Source organism: Polyergus mexicanus, unplaced genomic scaffold, assembly GCF_030449975.1.
Source record: "Polyergus mexicanus isolate NDT 795.1 unplaced genomic scaffold, iyPolMexi1.0 SCAF_3, whole genome shotgun sequence".
NCBI classification, from domain to species: Eukaryota; Metazoa; Arthropoda; class Insecta; order Hymenoptera; family Formicidae; genus Polyergus; species Polyergus mexicanus.
Window position 1 is genome coordinate 198,401 of NW_027223323.1, and position 27,599 is coordinate 225,999.

Here is a 27,599-nt window from a genome sequence, read left to right on the forward strand (position 1 = left end):
ACATTTAAATCTCTACCATCTTAATCTCGAATTTTTCAATTCAATTGCTGAAATATTTCTGGAAACAATATTATTACCATTTCATGTACATTCACAAAAAAAAAAAAAAAAAAAAAAAACACACAGCCATGCATTAAATAAAGAGATACTTAAATTAAGATAATCAATCTTTTTATATTAATAGATCGTTAGTGATCATCGCATAATAGTTACTTTTTGCCCCGACACACAGTTCCCTCCTATGATATATCGAGCTCATTGCTATGAAAAATGACAAGAGAAAAAGCTCGGAGAGAAGTACGTTAATTACGTGGAAAATTATGAACGTAGCTTACCGAAATAACAATGGAAAGATCGAACAGTAGACTTACAGGTGTTATCTTTACTCTCCTCCTTATTAAAAGTAGCCTTCACTTCGTCCCTCTGTAGTGGACCCTCGTTATTCTGATAAGGGCTGCCGGTCGCCAGTACAATGGCACTCTTGTTCTTCGCCTCCTCGTCCTCGGTATTGTTCCATTCGGAGATAACTGTGCATTAAGGATTAGGGCTAATGAAATCCACGTTTGTCAAGAGTATTAAATATTTGAGAAAAAGATTTCCCGTTTATATTATATGTATACATATATTATAGCAGGAAAAGCATTATCGTTGGATTTATCGAGCCGATTGGTAACTCAATTGTAAACTTTATACTTTATAAAGTCAATCGTTGATAGTTTGCGAATTTGGTATTGCGAGGTCAGAAATCAGATGAAACGCACAATACTCGAGAGCGAGTTAAATTTTGTGCCGATGTCGTATCCTTTGACGACTTTATCCGATTGTGTACAAATGTGGCCTTTGTGGCCACGTGGCGACGTGGACCATCGAGAATTTCATTTGTATTCGGGATAGTTTTCTATACTGTTATATTGATCGTTTGAAAACGAAGGAATATCGCCAGCAGAATTTAATTCGCGTCACACGCAGCTGGAATTTCCCATTAGGCGACCTGAAAATTAGTGCCGCGGTAGTTTATCGACTAATGGAGACCAGGAAATATTTCAATTTTCGAGCAGTTAGACGCGGATTTTGTACGCGCGATTCATAAAAAGGAAAATTAAACGAGGTGGGGCGAAATTGCCTCTCTCTCGAGAGAGAGAGGCACCTTTTGCCGGAAAATGTCGCGCGCGAACCGGCTCGCTGGGTGGAAAACTCGATGCCGAGGAGGAGGAAGAGGGAAGGTAAAAAGGGATGATATTCTTTTTCCTATCGATGACGTGCGGACCAACGAAGCGTTTGTACGACGTGAATACGAGTTACGTGGTATACAAGTGACGAGGAACATTGCTTGCCTCTGGTCGAGCCAACTTTAAGCTCGCAATCGAGAACGGGGAACGCATAGAGTGTACGTCGAATGATTAACGACTTAGCCACTCCGGGCGGCTGGACCGGTGGAACGAAGCGACACGGAACTTTCACGAAAGCTTGCCGAGGCAGCCGAGTCCCGTCTCGGATCGTTTGAGATGGATTAAAAGAAATATCGGTGATCGATATGCGGTTACATCCGATGCCGGATATAAACTAGTCATTGGGAAAGCTGCCGTAATAGTTACGTTGTGCTACTACTGCCATTGTGGAACCGCGCGGACTCAACTATTTTGACTGAATTCGAGAGATTACAAGAATGTTAATCTCACAATGCTACGAAATACAATTGCTAAACTACAATGCACTGCATACTAAAAAATAAAAAAAAAAAAACATATTTTTAATTCACATTAAAAAAAGTAATCATAAAAATAGCAACAACAATCGTTTTAAAAAATTTAGACTAAATATTTCCTTATATCAAAATTTTTCATATTCTTCGAAAAATTAGATAAAAAATCTCTAAATTTATAAAACAATTTTATCTTTATATACATTATATATATCCGCGCGTTTCTTAAAATTATGCTGTCGTCGAAATAAATTTTCTCTCCGAGTTTTTTTTCGGAACGATTTCCTCTATTTTATAGTATCATTATACTTTATGTTGAAAATATGTTGCTTAACATAGAAATATTACGCGCGTACAAGATAAAAGATACTTCAAAGCTGTACTTTTTTACATTTGTAAATTTTGATTTTCCGTTTAACTAAAAGGCAACGAAAGAGAAAAGCAAATCCCAGACGAAGGTCCTTAATTTCGCCATTACTCTCGAGCGTCTCGACACAACGCGAGTAATTCGCGCACGAGAGTGTTACCGAGAGCAACATCGGGCAGTAAATCTCGATTCGTGCGGGAAAAATAGCGCGAGGGGCTGGCGTGTAGATGGATCTTTCTCTTACCTGATTCGAAGATTACTTCGCTGAGCATGATCCACCGCGCTGCGAAGTAGAGCTGCAGCTTTAGGAAGCGGCCGGCTCGCGAGTGAAGCTTTATGGTGACTTCGCGCGCTTGCTCGAGCACCTGATCGGGTATGTAAGAAAAATGGACCGGCTCGCCGGTGAATTGATTACCACCCGTGCCGAGGTAAACCTTCGCGTACGAGAAAACCTGCGGAAACAGCGGAAAGAGATCGTGTACCACGTGCGTGCACCTTACGAGATTGTAACGAAGTCATTTCGATGACGCTCGAACGAGATAGAAACAGTCGCGCGTCATCGAATCGCTTCTTCGTCCAAGAGTATCGCGAGACGAACGTTCGTACTGAATTAGAACGGATGTTAGATGTATAAATTACTGTTATATATATATATATGCAACGGGAACACGCACTATGTATTCGAGAACGCTATGTTTGAGAGAGATAAACCGCGCGGATGGAAATAATTCGACGGAAGCTTCGGTGAAGCTTGAAAACTCTGCCGTACTGAAAGTACTAAGCCTGAGAGCAGGCGGCGGAGCTGCAAGAATCACCGTGCTGTAAATCGCGGGGAAATGTTTTTAAAACCGCTTAAAAGCGCGGAGGCGTCGCCAAATGTGTGATCGTGAAATTTACGGTAGTTCCCGGAGCTCTCGTAACTTTCGAAATAATACCGGTAACGGCGCGAATGGCGATACCTGCACGTCCTTGGTGAAGTAATTGTTCATGTGTAGGTGTATGGCAGTGAAGTTCCTCGAGTAGTCGAACTCGAAAGTTATTTCCACCGGACGTCCAAGCATATTGGGCGTGTCGTTTCGCCAGCCGACCCATTCATATCCTTGAACAAACGGATTATCCGTTACAATATCGTTCATTTCTCAAAAAATCCTGCTGAGAAGATATAGAAGATATGCCTGTACGAAATGTATTCGCCATTGATCTTAAGATAATAACATTTCCTGATTTACGGATATTCCTAAATTAATAGTAAAGAGTTCTGGGCATGCGATGTCAATTCACGTATGAAAAGTTAACTCAAAATTGGTATAAGAAAATATCATATTTTTTAAATACAATACCTTAGGTATAAGAGTTTGAAGTAAATATGAATTATAAATGCATAAATAAATATAAATTATATTAATTTTATATTTATTCAAAAAAATTATGATGATTATAAATTTAAAAGAAATGTGAAAATTTTATTAATAATAAAATTTAATTTACAAAAAAAAATATGGATTTTCCAAATGTAAGAATTTTTACGAGAACTTGCAAATTCCCAGCCGCTATAGCTTAGATATAAGTTACTTTTCCATAGCAAATTTTCGTTATTTTTTAACGATGATTGAAGATTTACATTTGTCATTGCAACTTGATCTCTCACATAAAACATATTCCATATAAAAATTGTGGCCTATACATACGTATAAAAAAATACCGACCCGCGCGTTTGAGTAAAAAAAAAAAAAAAAAAAAAAAAAAAAAAAAAAAAAAAAAAAAAGCTATCGATTGCATGATATGATAGACCGTTTATGAGTGCACAATGTGCGCACGCGTTCTTAAAAATAAAACGATAAAATCTGTAACGCGAATAGTGCGTGATATAGAATTTATTTGGATATAGCGTAAACGCGGAAAACAAGTGGCTGAAACAAACACATGTCTAACAATCCGTGAAAAATGTACACGTAAATGTTTGACATCCTGTAGGAAAGATGTAATAGAGCGAAGAACGTAAGAATTTTTGGAGTAACTACGACCTGATAAAATGTATTTAAATTTCAATTGAAGATAAATAGATTATATAAAAGTGGCGGGAAGAGATCTTATTTTTCCACTAAAATCTGATAAGATCTGATTTTCAATGAGGCAATATTAAAAGAAGTTTCGCATAACTTAAAGTCTTGGAGGAATCAAAGCACTTCCTTGCTTTATACCACCGTCTTAAAACTTAATAACTTAATAAGGGTAACTTGATAATTCTTCTTAAATAATTCGCAAGCATGTGACCAACGTTGTTCTCTTTTTAGAATTAAAAAAAAAAAAAAAAAAAAAAAAAAAAAAAAAAAAAACATTTTCTATTATATAAATGTATTAGAAGTGGCGCAAAAGTGTTCGCGCGTAATAGAATTTAAATTACCCGTTTCAGATTCACGCAAGTTGAGCTTTCGCATGGGACTCGTAGACTTCCTCGAAACGTTAATTACGTTTCGAGTTTGTTTTCCTGCTTTCTGTTCCTCTCTCGCTTCATTTCTCTCGGAAATGTTCCATTTGGTATATAGGCAACGTGTGAGAAGCAATGCGGTACGCGATACGGAAGAGTTTCGAGCTATAGCGGCAGCTTATTGCGCGAGTCTCACCATTAGATCCCACTATATGAGTACATGTGGAAACACACGTGTCCCACGGGAATATGCGGATTGAAAATGGACTGCAATAATCTTAAAGCTTGGCCGGCGCGGCGTGTTATGCGTTTCTCGGAAACGCTCCTGTTACTCTCAACATTGACTCGGGGATCTCTAACTGCGCCGTACCTTCCCATTTCAACGTCTACACACAAACACGGATTACCACTTTTCATCATTTATTACGCCGTACATACTTTCCGGAGAATTAATAAATAGCGAAAGAATGAAAAAGAGGATGATAAAGTATTCGAATAGCTCACGTTATTGCGAAAAGAATGTACTGTGATACGATAATTGGATTTTTCAATCCATGGATATTTGTAATATTTGTCTTTTTAAAAGTGTCAAAATATTTATTAATTCTCGAGTTTGATTAACATTCTGGACTATTTGAATCTCTTTAGTGAATTTCAATGCTTTACAAAAAAATTAAAAATATCGATGTATTCTTACAACTATAAATCCTGCATATCTCTTCATCCTATTTATATCTCTCTTCTTTTTCTTCGATAACTTTTTAGATATCGCGAAATATTAATACAGAGACCCTATACTTCAATGTCTTAGAGAGAGAGAGAGAGAGAGAGAGAGAGAGAGAGAGAGAGAGAGAGAGAGAGAGAGATCGATCCGTTCTTTAGTTATAAAATCTTCATATTTTTATCTTTACTTCTCGATGAAATTCTTGAAAAGAGTAGGCAAGACAGGGCGTGTCTGAAAGAAGGAAAGAAAAAAGAAGGTTGCCGTAATTTCGGGCCTGGTGTCATCACTCTTGTATTTCGACACACAACCTTTGAAGAAAAATCACAGACTTGCCGTATGATGTATCTGTGCGTGTAAGAATCTCAGTGTATATTAAAACTTACGAGAATTTCAATCACGCAATTTGCATTGTATACAATCTGCACGCGCGACTTCCTGTGCGACAACTACCACTGCAGAGATCGTCCCTTCCGTTTTCAACAATATACCGGGTCCGCGCGATGGCGTTATATCGCCCTGACCTATCCGCTTTCATATAACCCTCCTTCCCCCCCCCCACCCCTCCCCTTCCACCCTTAATATCGTCCCCCGAGTAAATAGTTTCCAGTTTCCTGTCGTCGCCGCCTTCGGTCGCTATCTACCATCAATTCTGAACCTTCACGAGGATCGTAAGATAACCATCCTAGGTGGATATAGCCGTACCTACATATCTCGGTCGGTTGATGATTTTCCTCTTTAAAGCATTTTGGAGCTATATAGTTTCAATACAATGCTCGTAAACCAGAATCAGGATGACCATGACAAGCTGCCAATCCCTATGAACGTTCGTCGATATTTTATTAAGCGAGGTTTGTTTATAAGAAAGCCATGCTGTGTTATTAATATTATTTGATAAAATAAAAGTTTTTGCAGTTTGTTGAAAATCTCTTTCAAAGAATTGGTGGAATAAAATAAATATTTTTTATCGCGAATGTAAAATATTATTGACATTATAAATATATCTTCACACACGTCTGTCAAATTTTTTTCTTTACTTTGCCACTTGTATAATTTTATTGCTGAGCATTTCTCAAGCATTGTTAAAAGCATCTCGAATGGAGATACTAGCGCAAATATCGAAGATACCGGAGCGGAAAAGTCTTCGGTGTTTCGATTGTAGGAATGCCGAACGATAGTGTTGGCCGGTTTAAGGAGAGTCGAGAGAGGTTGTACGCAGTTTTGCCGGGTTTAAAAGTTTAAGAAGGCGGAAGTATATAAGCGACTCGGTGTAGCCGAGTGTACGCGACAGTGTCCCGTGGCGTAAATGGAAAGACACAAATGTATCCAGAAAGCGAGTAAACAGCGGCGACTGGTTGCAGCCTAGCTCGCGGTTCAATATAAATGTAAATTGGAACAGATTCGAGCGGCGCTGCGGAACACGTTTGGCCTCGGAGACCAGGCTCTTCCATTGGTCCTCCCACGGCTTTTCTCGATTCTACTGACCCTTCTCTGACTTTCTCATCTACACACACATATATACTTGAAGTCGATCGATGGAAAATTTCATTTTCATTCTGGCATACATGCCTCGGAAACGAACGCATCTCGCGTCGGTAACGACGAATATTCTATCTGATCAATCGATCGAAAAACCATTTCCGTACATGAACATGTCCCTTTCAATTAAATTTTGACGGTCATTTGGCTTTGTGAATAATAAGATCCGTCGGTAACCAAGGACAGTTGATATTGGCACCGAACGAACAATGCCTTACTTCCGGTTGATGTTGCGCGCATTAATCATAGTGTTTTATTAAATAAAAAAAGCTTTTTCCGATTTGATTAAATGTGTGGAGCAAAACATACAGTTCGAAAGGTAACCGTGTTCGTTGAAAAGAACGTATCGACAAAGAAACATATGCTTTTGATGGGCGAAATCAAGCGAATGAAACGCGTAGATAGAAAATTCATTAAATAACCAAACGGATATGTGTTCGTTCTAACGCCAAAGCTATCCGGGATATTTTAACAGAATTCTCGTACGTTCACATATTTCAATATGTGCTACACTGTGAGAAGGGAAATGCATTTCGTACATAATAACATCACGCAGTCACAAAATGTTGATGTTGGTATTTCGACATTATACAAAATACATGCAGACTTTGCGTGCGCTTATTACACTACTTCCTCAACATTGATAAGGGTGTAAAGCGTCCTGGAACAAGAGCGTAATCGTTCGTGAAGGGGCGTAAAGCTCGCGTTAGACGAAATTGTAACAAGAGTTGCAGGGCTTCGGATCGCTATTTAGTTGGAAGAAAGAAGTTAACGAGTAAGATAGCGTGAGATACCGAAGGAATAAGAAGACCAGACTAGATTGGCGGCGGGTAGGGCTCGCGAAGACGGCTCTATCACGCTAATCTAGACACGATCTAGCGCCGGCGCTAATCTCATTCCAGCACGAAGCACCCGCGCCCTTACCCTTTCCGTTGCCGCTGACGTCCAATCTGAAGTTGTCGGGACCCTTTTGACCGTCGACGAGTTGACCAAGTCCCCCAGAGAGGTAACTTCCTTCCTCGCGACCGTCGTACGTCCTATCGGAGAGGTCAACCTCGGTACCCCTCTTGATTCCTTGGGGCATGGAATACGAGACGAGACCCTCTGCAAGTGAATAAGAAAAAGCCGGGTATAAAGAATATATAACCTCCTGAGATATGCGTCATCGCGTTGCTACTTGGTCGTGCCATGAACGCTTCCTTCCGACAAACGTGATAAGATTGCGGATGTTTACGGATGAAGCGCACGTCGCGTTGTCGGAGAAAAGATAACGTGGGTAAACATTTTTAATCTCGGTGCCACGAAGATTATACCGAGGATCGATCTAAGGCGTTGCAACGCGATAGCGAAGCTTCAAGCGCGCTTTGCTGATATGAAATTCATCAGATCTCCGAGATCGATTCTTTCTCGCTGCGCGAGACTTTTGTTAAAAATTCCATCGAAGCGAGCACGACTTGGACGAAACGAACATTAGAAACAAATATGCTTCTAGATTGTCAGGCGTCAATAAATACGAATGAGTTACACGATTCGGTACTTGGGAAGGAAATATTTCGCCATCCCGTTCATATCAAATCAACTATTTTTCTGTTTGATGGCGGTAAATTATTTTTGCAGATTTCAGTGTAAAATATGCACAGAGAGAGAAATATGGTTCTCTCATATTTTGCATTTACTTGAAACGACTGGAAAAAAAAAACGTTTTGATTATTGCACTGACAGAGTCGATTCGATTCGCGTTATTCGTTTCATATTAATAAAATGATAAGTAATATAATATTTATTGACGATAATAATGATAAAATCTTGCTAAGAACGTGACAAATATTTCATTACAATAATCGTAGAACGCGTAACTCTCTCCGTATATCTCTTCGCCTCTATACATCTTCCCTTTACCATCCCTGCACGCTTACACTCCTTGCTCGTTAATGGTCCCAACCTTCGCTAATGCCACTCGTAAGTCATAATTTATTTTGCAAATCAATATTATTGGCAGTCGCTGTAATTGCTCGTTTAAACGATATAACGCTGATCGGGGGCTATGCAGATGGCACAGTTAGCGGATGCCGCGTAGTTCGTCGACGTTGGATTAATGTAGACGCAGCTGTGGCTCACGGCCGACGGTCTGATCGTAAATCTAAGTTAATCGCAGATTCGAGAGACTGACGCGTTACATCGGCGTCTCGTCACACAGCCGGCAAACATCGACAATTCACAAAATTCAAATCTAAAATATATTTTTAACGAATAAAATGTAAATTAATTATTAATTCGCCTCAATGTACGCGTCTTGTAATATCCTCATATTTAAACAGCATTATATTACAATAATATTTATTATTAACTATTTCTTATTATCCATTTTATAGATAAATCTAAAAATTTTGTAGACAGGAATGAATGTAAAGATTGGAATCACGATGTAAAGTTGTATCCATCGAAAAAGATGTTTTATGGCTCTTTTTGTTACTATGTTTTTAATTTCGCAATCACAAAACTAAGATATAAATTTAAGTTATTGTCGAGTTTATACAGCGGCTGGGGTCCCTCGTCGAGAAATTCCGGGAAAGTAGACTATGTATAGTCTTGACATAAAATGTAAAATGTATGATAACACGCGAGCAATCCTATAGGGACTTGTATCGCTTGTTTCCAGCTTTGTTTTCGTGACAATGACAATGGCAGTGGCTGCTGATGGGATCGTACATAATTAGCCCCATTCGTGCATAGTATAAAATTTATTAGTCACGATAACTCTTAATGCAACAAAGAATGCCTCTTTAATTTAATAAAAAATATCAAATTTTACACCCTTATCCTTCAGACATCTCTTTATACACATTATATCACCATTTTGCAAAACAAATATTAATTATTAATTATTAGTTATTAATAGAATTTTTCAAATTTTCAACTGAAATATTTTTTTCGTATGTATATTATATGTATATTAAGAGCAATTAAAATGTTGATCCAATTATATTCTTTCGCTGCTGGCAACAAGTTGCTTTGCAAATAAATATGTGATTGAAAAAGATGCTAAGAAAACTATGCGTTCATACATATATCTCACTCACCTATCCATGGGCAACCATAGAGCTCTACGCGCATACACATCATGCGCACATGAGAGGTGTAAGGGATAAAGCGTATTTTTGTTGCGACTATAGGCGGATCGAAAATCTGTTCCTGTTCCGTATATACATTGTTATTACCCACTAAAAGCTGAAACACACAAAGAGAACACAATTATTAATACGGTGTAAATGTAGGCACATATTATCGCCAGAGAAATGATTCACAATAAAGAAATATGACAATGTGTTACTGAAAAAAGTTTCAATTTGAATTTAACAGCTTGTATCATCGTTACATATATTTTTGATGAAACTAAAGGGGCTTTTTTATGTCATCACGATAGAAATAAATGGTGATATAGTTAACTTTAGTCACATCCAGATACTTCTGTTCTGGTCAAAAAGCAGGAAAACAAGCGCGTATTTCATAGTGTCCATATAAAATCTGTTTTTTTTTTTAGATTGTATATTTTTTTATTGTTTAATATCACAAATTCTTTAATAACATGGAATTTTCAAAAAGATAGTATTGAAAAAAAAAATATGTTTGTAATTCTATTGTTACGTACACTATATATATATAACATTTTCAAATGCATGATTTTCGTCTTGATTTTTTTTTTTTTAGTATTTATATTATATATTTATGCATTACTTTAATTTTAAAATGTCATCTTAATAAATTTCATGATGTTAAGGGTTTAAAAAAAATGTCAAAATGTCTTCAACTCTCGATTATCCCAAATTTTAGAAAATATCGTCGATACTAAAACCGGCACTAAGACCGAATCTCATGGGCCGAGAACGCGCTATTTTCCGGACCCGATTAGTAAACAATGATCCGCATCTCCTCTAAATTTAAATGCAAGCATTAAATCCAGAGTGAAACAGTCCAGCTCTTTTCCCTTTTCTGTTTCTTTCTCTCTCTCTCTTTTTCTCCGATATATGCGCTCGCATCCGTCACGGATCGCATCATAGAGACGCATGTAGTAAATCGTCATCGACGAATAATCGAGTTAGCAATGAAATGCCAATATCCACGTGCGTTCGAGAAAGATCAGAGCTCAAAAGCAGAATCATCGGGCTGTTTGAGAAAAAAGACTTTAAATTCAATTGCATATTACTGTGTATGCTGATAGAGAGACATGCTAAAGATAATTGCATCAATGCTCGCGCCTGCGGCGTTATACATATACGTATGTGTTATTCAATAGCTACGTTTGTGTCGTGTTCTATTTTGCATTCTGGATATTTGAACTAGGATTAGCGTTTCTCGTATCCCGTTATTTCGCGTCGTAGAGAGTTTTATCTGTAATTAGATTCATAGAAATAATATTTATCATTAATATATAACTGTCTTAAATTCATGCGTAATTCTTTTGCTCTTTCAGCGTTAGAAAAAGAGATTGATATGCGATTATACAATAGCAAAGCTTCCTTCTTTAAAAGAACTAAGAGCTGATCTGGACAGGACAGGTTGATATATCTGTTTTCATATTCACCGTTAAATAGATATGTAAAACAGATTGAGCTTGATAGTTCAAGCAACGATCATTTATATTCAATTTCATGTGCTCTTTCACACGCTGTAATCTTTTAAGACAAAACTATTTATCACCCCTATTATTCTTATCTTTAATGTTATTTTATCTTTCCGATTCACTTTTCTCATCCATTAATAATAATTAATTTTACAATTATGTATATATAACATTTTCCCTGAGATATAAGTATATATTTATTTTTAAAAGTATAGTAATTATTTCTTGATTCGTGACCATTATCAGAATGATCAGTCGATCAAAGATGATTAATCAGTATATATATATATATATATATAAATAATTTTTATAAAAAAAAACTGAAGAATAATATTAATATAATTGTAACATGCTAAATAGTAATTTCACTTCACTGAAACTGATACTTGGCAATCAGTATCCTGCCTTGCTAGTACAGCCGTCTAATTGTTATTCGCGTTGGAACGAAGTAATCTATATCATCGTGCAGATTATAGAATCATGTAGAGAGTGATACATGACATGTTGGATCGTCCAAACACGCTGACCGTCGTCATCCCGGAGAGCAGTTGAATCCGCGTTGAAATATGAATATTCGCGCGATACCAGGCTATTCTCTCTCTTTCTCTCTCTCTCTCTCTCTCTCCCTCTGAACCGAAAACCAAGTACGGTCTAAACACCGTGCACCAGCGGAGAGTAGATATGACACAAACGCTAATATGCTCTATACACAGAAACGGACCATGGCCCAAGTTAAACATCAGCGAACATTGCCCTTTGCTTTGATTTGTGTTACCTCGGTGATGCCGCGATTAGAATTTCTAACCAGGAATCTGTTAATCATATAAAGTGCAGTATCTCATGTCCAACAGAGATGATGGTCGAAACTCGGAACGATGTGCGGTCGCTAGAACGCTCGTTTTGAAATTTCATGATTACAGCAAGTGAGCGGAATATTTCGATACTGTATTCCGGCGATGGTAAATATTTTATCTCTTACTGACAAGTACAGTTTTTTTTTTTTTTTTTTAGTGAGAGTATAAAAGCAATTAAAGCAAAATGGAATATAAATTTGAATTATGCAATCAGGGAAGAAGATAAAATTTGTAAAAAAATCCGAATCTGTCCAAACAAGACTCTTACATATCATTGTATGGATAACAATTAATGTCAATTAAGTCGCTTAGCTGTAGAAAATGCAGGAGGTCCACTGCAGCCGTAAACGGCTCATAAAATTGTAAACTGCACGCAAATGGAACGTGCCCCTTGAACGGGGCCGAAGCGGTAGGGTGGAGCTATATCGGCCGTCTCGAAACGACCGACCGCGGATGCATTACAACTGCAACTGCAACGTGCTGGAATACAAGCCAGACCGGGGTCTACGCGATAGGAATAATTAATACACCTATATATAAGGACGGCCAACGAGATCCTACGATATCGTCTCTCACCGATGCATAAAATTGATGTCTATGCTAGAAGATAAGTAGAATTCTCCCGAATCGATAATTCGCAGAACTGAGAATAATACTGATTATAAATCCTACGACATCTTAGTAATGTTCCTAATAACATATCTATTTTGCAATAACTGATATGGTAATATATAGATAATATAAATAGTTAGAATTTCTACATAAAACATTTGATTTAATTATGCTATTTCTCATTTAATAATTCTGGAGTAATAGATCAAACCCTTAAACTCTTAAATTGTATACGTATATTGATCGGTATAAAAATTATACTAATTATATTGTTGATTTTCATTGTTCATAATTTATCGTAAAGAATAATTTTCGTGTTTTTTGCGAATAAAAATATTGCTGGCCATGCAAAAATACATTTTTAATAACTATGTTACGATCCTTTTCCACATATGATAACTATTTAATAAAATCGAAGATAAAATTTTACGATGTCGCGAGAATTATTTTTTAAAATCTTAAAAGTATTTATACGTAATACATATAAATGAGAGATCATAAAGTGATACCTGGAAAAATATCAGTGAGCGTTGTAAAAAATTTTACGCGATTTTAGGCGAAAATTTCATAATTATACGCACGTGTGTATTAAATTGCACGCGTAACACTTCTAATTTCAGTAAATCCCAGCGTTTAAAATCCATATGATATTGCGACGCGAATATCGACGTTCATTTGGATATTTTCTGAAATTCGTGCGATTAATGTCGTCAATGTCGTTTATATCACAAAACGGCCGACCTCGTATTGCTTCGGTAATAAAAAGGCTCGCATCTTATCCTGCGATCACTTTCTACTGTGTAAGCGCAAAGAAATAGTCCTCAGGAGAGAACCTGAGAAGGTTAGTAGGTCGATCGGACGTATTTCGGTAGACAACGCGAAAGTTTACCTTATATGGTACACTTGCGCTTTTATAGCTAGTTCGCTTAAGATTGCATCGTTTTAAACGCGATGTATGTAGTATGACAGCATTCGCTGCCGTGCGCTTTAAAACAATTGTAAACGTTCCAACTTTGCGACCAACAATCTTTTAAAACCATAATTTTCCACGTAAACGAGAAATCGTTGCATGTACTCTTGCGGTTTTCTCTTAATTTGCCTCGTACAATCATTTTAAACAGTCGCAATTATTTTTCTTAGCAATTAAGTGAACAGTTCTTGTAAAATAGAGGGAACGAAAATAATACTGCCTGAAAATAATATCACGAAGATAATCTTTGTTCATTTATCTAAATGAAACATGACTTAATATTACGGCTAATTCAGGAATTGGCACAAAATTGACATTAAAATGACTCATACGCTATCTTGACAGAGCTTTTATTAGCTTGCCGAGGTCAAGAGGTCGAAGCTAGCTTACTCGGGCAGGTGGATCGTCTTACGAAGACGAAAAAGCGGAACGAGCTTACGACAATTACCTCCCTATGACACCCTTGTGGAAAGGAGACCGCTTCTAATCTGTTTGCGGCGGAAAAATCACCGCATTCCCGTAATAAAGATTGTTTCATTTTAATGCCTTTAATTTTGCACTAAAGTCTTATGCCGCTTCGTCGAAAATCGTTCCGGTCCCGCAGCTTTATCTATTTCAAGTTGCCGGAAAGTTCAATGATTTTATTTTAATTAAATTATTTAAAGAGGTAGATAATATATATTTTTATTGACAAATTAAATTTTGCGATAATTTAATGCTGATGACTCGTGCGTTGTTTTACCTTGGAATTATCGCGATTTGTGACATTGCGATGACGTACGTCGTTTTAATTTGTCTGCGATCAACATTAAATTCTATAACGTTCGCTAAGTATTTAATTATAACATATATTTAATTCGTAAAAAGGAAGGAATCCTTTCCCTCGATTAATATTAGTTAATAAATAAAATCTCTATTTCTTTACTAAAGATATTACTCCGACTTGATTATAAAAATAATCGTAATTTAAAATTTGCATAGACATGATCGCTGCAACCTGGTTCAAGAAACCTGGGTATATATCATGTGTAAACCGTCCGAGAGGAAACGAAGGATGATTGTAGACTACTCTCCCGTATAAACGAGTACCTCGATATGTATAAAACCGGGGTAAACAAACTCCGAGGAGAGTAAGAAAAAGGAAATTTAACCTTCCCCGTTTATCAGGATTGAAGCGCTCTTCTATCGAGACCGGATTTCTAACGAGGCTAGTAAAACGAGCAACGGAGAAAAGGGGCCAACGGCGTAAAAATAAAAGGAGAGAGGCGCGGAATATGATCGCGGAGAGAATCATCACCGGTTCACGTGGTGGTAATCGGCTAATAGGATGTCCGCATAGCATATCCGATAATCCATAATTCATCGATACCGATAGAACCAACATGCATATGTCCACATAGTAGAGAAGACGCTAGAGTGTATAGAGTGTATTTTATCTGCACATATTTATGCCGTACCTGCGCGGATTATGAGCAATTTTATAGCGACCCTCCATCTACGGCTTCCATCGATTATTGAATTTCCATGAAGAGAGAAATAAGGGAATATACAATATATTATACGAGATACATATATTTGTACGCGCGCGTAAACTTGATACATACAAATTTCTTGTTTCCCCTTAATTCTTTATCGGACCGAAACAACCAAATAGTATTTTCTTTCAGTTCGTGGAATGTAGTTGATTTTTCAAACATACCGTAAATCCAATGGAAAAATAGAACGGTAACTGTCCTGGTTCGCTTGATATTGAACTAGCTTTTCCTCATGGCTTGTCTGACTAGGAGCGCACCATCGTTACTGACAAAGCGAATTTTTCATTTCTAGATAGAGTTACTAAAGTTTAAATTTTCAAACGTACACGTGAAAGAACAAATAATAAATTACACGATTGTTCTTTCTTTCTCTCCTCCCCCCCCCTTTTTTTTTACATACTATGCTCCGATGAAAGCTCGATAAACCTGATTATGTAGCCGCACAACCACGAATTATGTAATTTTTGCCTTAAAATTTATCAAGTGCAAGATATTGTTTGCAAAACCTCCGCTCTTGGCTTGTTTCGCTGACATTTTTCTCTGTAAAAAAATCTCAACGTAATAACGTAGCGATATCAAAATTCGCTGCGTCAACTTGGTTTAGCCAGTGGCTACGTAATGAGAACGGCTCTCAGCCATTTCTTGTTATCCTTTTTTTTTTTTTTTTTTTTAATATCCTACATCCGAGCAATATTATCGCGCGCAAACGCCTGCGTTAATGACCGCTACGTAATCACCGGCGGGTGCTGAAGCGCATCTCGTAATGCTCGCCATATTGTAGATTGAATTTCGCTGAAATTGGTGAAAAAAAAAGAGTGCCGGATGCTGTGGAATGAATATGTTAATTGGCTCTGGAATTGGCTGTCCCTATCGGTGATTGATTAAAATTCGATACGTCGTGATGCCGCCGCTTTGGCCGTGCGATAGACGAGAGGGGCGAGAAGGTCCGGAAGGACGGCGTACACGACCGGGTAGGAAGGGAGAGTTAGCAGCGATTGCAACGAGCCGGTCGTTCAGGGAAGTTACTTTGCGGATAAACGAGATTGAAATTTCGATGGAAATTACCGTCGATACCTGTGGACTTAAGCGAACTGTCACCAAGTCAAACAGTAGCGAGTGCTTGTCGATTACGACGGAGCGTGTGCCATCATCCAATACGCCCGACTAAGAGAAATGGAAAAACGTTTCTGGTGTTTGCGTCTTAGTTCGTTTTCGAATATCTCGCATCTTAAATTGCTCAAGAAGTCAGCTATAAAATTACGCAAAGATTGACGATGTGTTCAAGAGGCGAAGAATACAACAAATATTCAGGGTTGGGAAGTAACGCGTTACTTGTAACGCCGTTATCGTTACAGTTACTTTTTTTCGGTAACTGTAACGGTAATGGCGTTACAAATTTTATTTGTAACGGAAAAAGTAACTTCGTTACATTTTTCGGTAACGAGTAACGAATTTAACAGTTACTTTTATCGTTACTTTTTTCAAATTTTTTGATTTATTTAAGATATTATTCTTGCTATTGTGCGTGATAAAATTTTTATCTTAACCGTAAAGCCGTAAGCAAATCGACCAATTAGCATTCTTATTATGTTGTAATCTCATTTACTACCAGTTCTAAGTATCTTGCAACGAAAATTAGAAAATCTCAATAAATCTGACCTTATAGATTGCCATTCATTAGTTGAAGCTATTCAGCAAGGTTTAAATAAAAGGTAACTTATTAATTTGATTAATACATATGTTATTTAATTTTAAATAAGGATTTAATTGAAAAATATTATTTTATTTTAAACTATTGATTCAAAAGTATTAATTTCAATAAAACAAACAATGTCGCTTAATTTACTATATTTGATTTTAAATTTCTTACAATATTTGAAACAAAAGAATTAATAATAGCAGCATGTTTACATCCAAAATTTAAGTTAAACTGGTTAACCGGAGAAAAAAGAAAACGTGCTGAAAATTACTTGGAGGATTTATTGGGAATCCGATCAACTGAAAATTCTTCAAAAGCTGGAAAATCTGACGATCACGATGATTTTTTCATTTTTGAGCAAAAAACGGTGCAAAATGAATCTGAACAAGAAGAATTGCAACGGTTTTTAAAATCAAATAATTGTAATATAGAAATGTTAAACGACTATCCAAAACTTAAAAAACTTTTTATTAAATATAATACAGCTCTACCAAGCAGTGCATCTGTAGAAAGAATGTTTAGCATCGGTGACTCTGTATTAACACCACAAAGAGGGCATTTAAATGATGATACTATGGAGCAACAAATTGTATTAAAAATTAATAAAGAATTTCGATAAAATTTAATCATTTATTTTGTAATAAACCTTGAATGAAATCTTGCTTACAATTTTTTAAAAGTTTTTCTTATGCAAAATAATTTATTAGTTTGTATTGTAAAAAAGTAACGGAAATTGTAACGACTCGTTACTTTTTAGTAACTGTAACGGTAACGAGTTACTTTTTAAAATTAGTAACGAGTAACGGTAACGAGTTACTTTTTAGAAAAAATAACGGTAACGGTAACGAGTTACTTTTATAAAGTAACTTTCCCAACCCTGCAAATATTTAAGCATTATCACATTTTGTCAAGACCGTAAAGAGTAGCATTTCTCATCGATTTTTATTCAATAAATTACTAGAATATAACTGCATAAATTTGTAATACTATAAGAATTTATAATATTGTATATATCGTAAGAGTTATTATTAATGGCAGTGGTTCTTTTCTAATAATCTTACGAGCGCATGTTTTTTAAAAGCTACCAGGCTTATATATAATACAAAGACATATTTCGTATAACAACGTGTAGAATTTTGCCACTGTAATAACTCTCTGTATGAGATTTATCATAGTGCATTTCTGGGAATATTATCGTTGAGAGAAGCTACCGAATCTTGTTTCTCGTATGCGTCATCAATTTGCTGGAATCCGCAAGGACCAAGTATACAGAGCGTTGCGTAATTGTACAATGGAAAAAGAAGTAATTCCTCTCGTGTAGAAATAAGTAGGAAATGTGTAAAACACAGAATTTTCTCACATGAGATTTTGTTTACGAAATAGTCGCGCCACTTCAATGACAGGGAAAAAAAAAAAAAAAAAAAAGTCTATATCTCTAAATATATATATATCTCTCTAAAAATATTGAAAAATTTCAAACTCGATTAGTTTTAAAGCTAATTAAAATTTACAAACATAATGACATTTTGCTGTCTCATGTATATAATCTTAATACGTGATTTCCGTAAAAAGTAACTCAGATGATGCAAGGATGCACGAAAAATGTGACAAAAGAAACAACAATACGATTCTAACGTGAAAGAATAAACAAATTCGTTTAGTCCGGTCGCGACAGGTAGGTATGTTCAAGAGCCGCAGAGAGCGAGGACTGCTCGTATTACGGGCAAGACGTATATACGAGTTAACGTGGGTGTGCCTCGCTCACGAAGTCTCGTCCGCGCCGGTGTGTCGGCGTTAATGAAACACGTCCACCGTTGGCAATTGTCCCGCCGCAGGCACGACAACGGCCGTCCGAACGTAAAAGGGAGAGGCGCTAGCCGGCCAGCTGGCTGGCTGGCTGCTGTATTCCGCTCCGTTTCCATCAGGTTGCATCTAGCAAGCCCCGGGATCCGGCTACTCTCCGGCGTTTCGTGAATTTAGATGAGCCCGCGGGGCCTGTCCGGCTTAATTCGCGCGCACCTCGTAAGAAGCGAGTCATAATCTCCCTCACTCACTCTCTCTCTCTCTCTCTCTCTCTCTCTCTTTGTCTCGCGCGCGCACGCCCACGCCCGACGCACACACGCTCTATATTTTTGTTTCGTTATTGGAGTAACGTCGTAGCCGGTGACAGTGGCGCGTTTTTTTCCAGTGTAAAAATGTAACCGGTTCGTTGGCCCGGCGTAAAACGCGACTACCTTATACGCGTAACCGGACTTTAGCATTCGTCGCGTTACGTTTGCGCGATCGTACGAATACGGTTAATTATGTAGTATCTCTAGGTGTACGCTTTAATTTTTAAAATTTTTTCGCGAGAATGCATCGTGTACAACGGTAATAGAATCAGTCACGCGTATCTCCCATTACACACGGTACGCCATTATTCACTTCGGCAGAGCTGAAAGCGTGTGACTCTCTACGCTAGTTGACGACCCTAATTGTCACATACGTTCCCGCATTACCCCTATCCCATCGGCGCTGGTAACAAAACGAGCAAGCGTTTGATCGGATACCGGAAAACCCTCTTTCGGTGCGCTCGCGTTACTCGCTTCGTCCGAGACGCAGGAGCGGCCACCACGTCTCCCGTAGAGAAATGCTTGCAGGAGAGCTCGGGTCACGTACAACGGCGCGATAACGTAGTCGTTCTTTCTTCCACTCTTCCCCTCAATCCCTCTCGCGCTCTTTCTCATCTTCTCGTTTCTTCATTCTAGTCTCACGGCCGTTCGTTCTCCCCGGCTGTATTCAAAGTGCAAGGAGCAAAAGGAAGGAGGCGTGTGCACAAAGATCACATGCCGCCCAGATTGAGGCTGCAGGGTAAACGTTCGTGTTCTCCCGTACTCTTTCCTTCCGGGCGTTCTGTCTCTCCTCCACCTCCGGATCCGGCTTGCTCTCGCGCTTTGAGCAAATCTGCGTGAAAATGGGAAGAACGTCTGGTACGAGCCGGAGGGGGAGCGAAAAGTCTGTACGTTGAACCGTATACGTGCCACCTCCTATAGGTGAGAGAGATAGGTGGATAGATAGATAGATAGATAGATAGATAGATATAGAGAGAGAAAGAGAAAGAGGGGAGGGAAAGAGTGGTGAGAGATAACCGTGGCGAATATCAGAGCCCTTCCGATGACAGCGGGGTCGAATAACGAGGCCCCCCCGCCATCCACGATAGGACACGGTTCGGAGTTGAAAATTACTTCCGCGTCACGGAGCTTTTCCTACGGGGGCCAGACGACGACCCTCCGACGAGTACCAGCCGGAGGTGAGTTATGATAGTCTATCGAAGTAAGTTCGTTACCGATGAGATTCTTGATTTTCTATTTATCGGGAGACCCCGTAAGGTAGCTAGGTAATAAGTCTCTCGTGTAGCCGTTGCCTCTCTCCCTCCCGAGCGAAATTAGTTCTTGAAGGAAATATATTGCGGATGCCGGGGGTAAATACTGAAAAATCCTCGCCGCGCTTTTTAAGTAATCTTTTTTCTATTACGACCGGCAATTTGCGACGGGGGCGCGATAAATTCGCGTGGGCGAGTGAATTTTAACACTTATTAACGCGGTAATATCATGTCGAGACGTTGAATAATGTTCACGGAAAAATGGAGTGCCGGATGTGATGAAGCGCGCGCGGCAACTCGAGAAGATGATTATTGAAAGAGAGCGAACAGAGGATGTTCATGAATGAAAGAATTACGAATCTGGAAATCAACACACGAGGTTGGAGATGAGATTTTCGATTCTATTAACCAGAAATAAAAGAAGGAAGGCGCCGATAGAAAGAGATTGGATTTTATTTGAGGCTGCTGAGGAAACGTGATAAGGCAATGCGTTTTCTCGCCAATCATCTCATTGATCTCACGTTATTATTAATAGATTTGCACGCGTGCATCCTCTGCGCATAACGAAATAAAAATGTAATAGTGAACACAGGAGAGGAGAAGACACGCGCGCATCTACTATATAGATAATATATGTGAAAAATGAACCGCGCTCGTTATACGATTGATTATGACTTACTGCACCGTTTCGGTAAGCGGAATAAATGCACTCGCGCTTTATTATGCACCCATTAAAATTCCATTTACCAATGGTAGCTTATGGCTCGTAGGATAATAGCTGTAGCAGCACTCGATGTCCAATGGAATAGCGTTAACTACCGTTTTTAGTTATGCCGTTTGATCGATTCAATGCGAAATTTCTTCGGCATTTTTCAACGATTCATGAATCATTTTACCACAAAAATTCGCGCAAATCTTAGAAAGACATTAGACTATATTGTAATTATTATTATGTATTATTATTATTTCTCGCGATTCGATTAGCATTATTGTTTGAGTTTATGCGATCACCGTAAGCATTTCTCTTATATATTTTATGCTTTTCATATGTCACAATAAGCATAAAGTATAGCGAGAAAATTGCGACTTGTCAAATCTACATTAATTATTCCCTTCAAATTTTTTTCTTTTAATACCTATTATTTTCCAATAAAAACATAATCAATATCAAACCGCACTTAATCAATAAAAATTTAAAATTACGTCTATAGAAACATCTCTGCTTAGTATCATCGTTGCGAACAAATCGCTTAACTGCCATGATGTATTTTGACGGGCTAATGGATGCCGCGAGCAGATTATCATGCTAAAGAGACGTTAATTAACATGTCGCAATAATGGCCGTTCAACTGGAACAGAGGTTCTCATTTATACTCGTATTGTGCACGTTTTCTATAATAGATATGAGAATAATGAAAGTCTCGATAGCAATACGATGTAGGTAAAATATAGAGTTTACATTTTATATAGTATAATTCTTTGCTACAAATCTGCAAAAAATTGATACAACAAACATGGTAATGATATAGTGTGCCCAGACACTGTAAGAAAAGTAACAGGCAATATATTCTATAAAATTTTCATCCATATTATTGTGTTTGTAAAAAAAATAACGAAACATTATAGATCTTTAAATTATGCTTAATATTCGATTCAATTGTTATATTATTGTATCCAATAATGTAAAAAATAAATATCTCCAAAAAAAAAAAAACTGTTAAATAAACATCCGAAATAATCCTCATAGATTTCGAGAACGCAAATATTTGCACAGAGCGCTTCGGAAGTTCGTCGAAATGATCCCATTAAAAAAAAATATATATACTCGCTGAAAAAAAATGAAATTAAAATCTATTCATCGCTTTTTCATTTTATTTCAGAGCTAAAACCGCCGAGGCGGCATACAACTATAGAATTGCTAGATAAACATAGTAATCTTTAAATATACATATCTATAAATTTTATGTATTCAAGAAAACTGTGAAATTATAAAAAAATGGACATATAATCACACAATGTTAAAACTTTACAAAAGCGCGACGAAATGATTCTAACACATTTGCGGACGAAATATAGACGAAATCGTCTTATCCTGGTATATCGGATTAAAAGTAGACGGCATTAGCTTTAGCAATTTGTAATTGTGCTGAATAAGCCAGGAGAACTTGAGTTAAATCCAGGAAATCAAGCCATTTCGTACGGAGTCTGCTAATTTCCCCTCGACATGTATAGTGTATATATATATATATATATATATATAAAGTGAAATAAGAACATTAATATCCAGCTATATAATAATTATATGAATAGAAGAGAGGGTCGGTAGATATTCTAATATAGGTATAAAAAAAAAGCGAACATGTTATTCGCGAACAAAAATTAATGCAGTGATATAGATAAGATTAACACAGCATACTTTATATTAAACTGCTATATCGGACAATCCATCTTCACAATTTGACATGGAATGATGAGATTTATTGGCAGAAAATAAATTTCGTTTCGCGATTTTCCAATATTTCATCTTCAATTCCCGTCGCATAAAATTCACACGTCGAAAAGAATCGAATTTCGGCACAGAAAACTTAAAATGAAATCCAATTGAAAAGTCTGATGATTTTTTATAACATCATATATGATGCCGAAATATACCGCAATATCATATCTAGAAAAGCAACATCAATGTGCAATTATTATTGTAAAAATAAAAATGCAAGAAAAAGAGAGCAATTTTTCTTTGGAGATTTTTATATTGAATATAATCGAAAAATATATTCACGTTGTGTATATGGTATATATGTATATACATATATGATAATATAAGAACCAAAAATATATCATTAAATTTTTATATGCATATATGCATATCTAAGATTCTTAGGTATAAATGTGCCGTTTCTAAAATTTTCAAAACGTTTTTAAAAAAATATTTAAGATACCCTAGATATAATAATTTGTTTCATTAGTAAAAATCCATTATTAGTTCCGTAAATAGTATGTACTTTAAATAGAACTATGTATATTCGCGTGTGTAGTCGCCGATAGAGAAATTCGAGGAATCACCTAATATCTGCCGATGTGCAGTCAATTCCGGCTTACGGCTCCCAGGAAAGAAATCTCGAACGCGATTCGATCGATGAGGTAGCCAGATGGTACCTACCTCTATGCCACGTCGATTTCTCCATCGCACCCACTTGTTGAACCCCGGCCGCCAATACTCGACAAAGTACTCCTCCGTGTACTCGACCCCGTGACCATTGCCGAATCTGCCCTGCGTTCTGGTTGACGTGAGTAAACGCGGTGTGTGCAAGTTCACCTCCAGATATTCCTTGCCTTCCTTCGTTACCAGATCCTTCGGGCACCACGCGCCACCGCCCTTGTCTTGTCGTAGCCTGCGAATAATGCCACGAGTTATTACGAACGTTCTTGACAGAGGTATGTCGCGTGAAGACACGCGAGGAACGCACGTGCAGCGAACGCGACGTTCGCGTGACAAACGCACAGGCGGCACACGTTATGCTTTACTATAGCTGCGCAAGTCATGGCGACCGTCATCGACGAAAAGGAGCAATAAAAATAATATCCAAGCAGAAGATGTATATATATTGTATCTCGATTATCGCGAGCTTATTATGCAGCTGATATAATTAATGAATTTCCCGGCCTGGTTTTCTTTCAAGATCAACGGCCGCCTGCGTGTAAATTAATGATGCGGCGATCGATTTATGGACGATGTTCGAATCTGAGCACGCTGCCTCGAGCTGCTATTCGCGCGATATTGATTATGAATAACTTATTTTGCAGCGAAGCTTTTATCGCGATAGCAGCTTCTTGTGGACAGAGGAAAATGGAAGTAATTTTTTCAGGGCTCTTGGAGGTGAGTCTCTCACGCAAAGGGGAGAACAGAAGCTAGTGATTAGTAGATTCTAAGAAGAAAAAATCATGATTATAAGGGACTTGCGTATAAATTAAAAAAAAAATTAAATATTGAAAAAATATCCGTCTCTCCCCTACAGCCATTTATGTCTTCAATAGCAGATGTTTGTGATTTAATGTTTGCTTCAAGATGTGTTTATAAAGCTAACGAGAGGTTTCAAAAATTAAGAATATCAGATAACAGAAATATACAGAAAGATTATTGATTCAGGTAAAGTCAACAATGTTCGTGCCGAAGGGAGCGGACCTAAAAACAGCCATTTCATAAATCAACAACATTTTTCCGATCTGATCGTTTCTGCAATCAGCATGAGAAATTAAATTATCCTTGTTGCCTCGAGAGATTTCTAAATGCGTAATGTACTTATGCACACATCACGTAAACGTTACAATATATACGAGTAATAATTTTCTTCGCGTGCATTAATAATTAAAAACATAAAAATTGAAAATGCTTTTGGTTATTGAATAAATGGTTACACGCTGATCTAGAGAATACACAGGGGGTTGTTTGCGCAGAGCTGGTGTCTCGATTCTTTGAATTTTTATAGCACAATGCTTTTGGCAACAAAGCTGTTACATTAAATCTCAGAAAAACATCTTTTGTCAAGAATCTCATCAAAAATTGATGAGAAAATCAACTTGCTAATTAAATCTCATAATAAAACTTCGTGCAAATTTAATGAGAAAGTTTATAGGAGACATAATAGCATTATTATCAGGTGTTATTTCCGACGTGCCGTGTCGCGAGCACGCATGGAAATCCATTGAAATACGCACGGTTCTGTCACAAAGGGAGAGAGAATCTCCATGGAAATATTTCAGCTGGTTCGGTCGTGGAGGACTGCCGTACACATGCGGCGTGTAAACAATAGACCAGGCAAAACCGGTTGAAAGCGTTTGCGGTTAATTAGGCACCCAATGCTGTTAACAATGTCCTGGCAAGTCCTCCGTAACCTTGCGTTGCAACGCAATCCGTAGTTACGCAGCTCGACGAGCATGAGATCTCGTTCAAATAAAATCATCTTTGCTTTTTTGCGCAACAAATTTTATGATCTAGCTTGAAAAGATGCTGATAATCTTAATAAATAAAATATGTCCATCTATGATCCATCCAGTGAGATTGTAGTCGTGATAAAGGTAAAATAAAAATTTGAAATTTCCATAGCGACGCTAAATTGTCATAAATAGATGTTATCTTTACATTTAGACAGAGCGGATTGTTTTATAATACAATACACATTCATTTGCTGCGAATCGCGGTTGATTTATTGAAATTTCTATTCATCGTTATTTGCACGATTACACACGATTGATAATGACGCTATTTCCTCTTTTCACATTTATTTGTGGTCGCTATTTTCCATTCATTTCAATTCGCGATAACCGATTGTGATTCAATTTTTAAGATAAAACAAGCTGAAAAGTCTGCCATATAAATTCGATATTAATATAGTTTATTATATATATATTACCATATATATCGAGAAATCATAAATTTCCTCGAATCCCATATTATTTGGAAATCCGAAAATAAAAATCATGTCGAGGATCCTAAAATAAGAGGTCTCATTCTCTTTCGTTATTTCGAGAAGCGACTTCTGGCAGCGTAGGTACAATATTGACCGTGTTGCAGCATTTCCGCCCGTTAATTGTGCCATCAACGTTTCCAGATGCCCCGTAAATTGGACATAAAAATAAAAGAAAGCGTCGTCCTGGGAATCGTAAAAATTCCCTTACGTGCCTTCTTCGAATCTGAAGGATTCATGGCGTAGAAAATGCCACACTATCCCGTTGTTAAACGAAGAAACATAAGCGTTAGTTCGAAAAGGCATTGCTTCGAGTTCTTCCTCAAGTCGCAAAATGCTTAATCAAAAACTTCTTTGGATTTTTATGAGATCGTAACAAGTTTATGAAGAATGCAAGAAGGATTGCCGTTGCAATTCATCATGTGGTTTATTGATTATACTCTGATTTATCGTTGAAAAAATCGTAGATTAATAGTATAATATTTATTATCATCGTATACTATCATTTAACACCTCTTTCAAATAATAAAGATTTATGTAAATATTATGGCTTCCTACAAAAATTATATTCTATGTATAATAACACATGTATAACATAAGAACAAAATATAAAATATTATAGAAAGTATATAATATTAAACTTTACAATTTACCACCAGATGTAAAATAAAAAATATATATAGTATCTCTCGGTATTAACATAGAACTCTGCTATAAATTTTCCACAATTTTGCGAAAAATTTATAATAACGATAGAAAGAGGCAACGCTATCGAACGGCTCTCCAGCTTCCTCGAAAATAGGTGCGATCCTAATAGGAAGCCGATATTCTTCCCAGGTACGGCGCGGGTACTCTAAAGTAGTCTCGTCGAGAAAATAACACGAGGGTGAAGAGAGCTCGGGCCACGAGCCGACCAGAAGCATTACGACGCCTCATCAGTCGAAAGGTGCATTAGCATTGCTAATGACCCCCGATCGTTACCGCCGCAGCTACCATCCACGCTGCTTCGCGCGCACCACGTTTGTTATTCGGAAGTGGGCCACGCCGTAGGGAAGGGGAGAAAACAGAGAGGATGGGGAAGAAAGAGGGGCGGACGGTCCCCCAATAATCCGCCAAATAATTTTCGCACGACAATAACCTTGCAACGTCACGTAGGTATGCGTCCATTGTTTCATTTGGTTAAAACACCGGATACATTGTATCGGCTCAACCCCGGCTGGCCGTAGAGCAGAATTTCACGTTGGCTTTTACGCAAAATTCTCGTGACTATGAACAAATTGATGCATCAAGTTCTCTCTCGTTTTATCCTCGCGTTTGCGAATTTAAAGCGCTCCTTGCGAAATATCCATCGTAATTCCAATCATAATCCATTCAATTTAGATTATTGTTTTATCACGATAAATATAGAATATTTACATAAAATGAACCATTTCCGGACATTGAGCCATGAAAAATTATATCGCGTATGTTTGCGAATATTATACGTATAATAGAAGCGCGATAAATATTGAATCAGAAAAGATATTATCGGAATTAAATAAAATAAAAATCAATAAAATCTTTTATAATTTATACATATCTTTGCAAATCTTTGCAATTTTATTTATAATTTTTTCGTACGATTAAATTAATAATTATTTCGAACGTTATTCTCATATATATATATATATGGTATGTATATATAATGTATCTTATCACAACCAATCTCACTGGAAAAATTTAAAT

The 27,599-nt window shown here is 37.3% G+C and overlaps 1 protein-coding gene across 7 annotated transcripts in view; it reads right to left on the minus strand.

Annotated features, from left to right (window-relative positions):
* The window catches only part of Ddr (discoidin domain-containing receptor 2), a 166,235-nt gene that overhangs the window by 28,237 nt on the left and 110,399 nt on the right, over nucleotides 1-27,599 (minus strand). For all 7 annotated transcript variants that reach the window (XM_070292835.1, XM_070292833.1, XM_070292832.1 and 4 more), the window contains 6 exons: nucleotides 23,570-23,801; nucleotides 9,838-9,985; nucleotides 7,682-7,861; nucleotides 3,029-3,168; nucleotides 2,314-2,521; nucleotides 372-527 (listed from right to left, as the gene is read on the minus strand). In XM_070292835.1, the coding sequence (XP_070148936.1) occupies nucleotides 372-527; nucleotides 2,314-2,521; nucleotides 3,029-3,168; nucleotides 7,682-7,861; nucleotides 9,838-9,985; nucleotides 23,570-23,801 (1,064 nt within the window). The remainder of the gene's footprint in view (nucleotides 1-371; nucleotides 528-2,313; nucleotides 2,522-3,028; nucleotides 3,169-7,681; nucleotides 7,862-9,837; nucleotides 9,986-23,569; nucleotides 23,802-27,599) is intronic.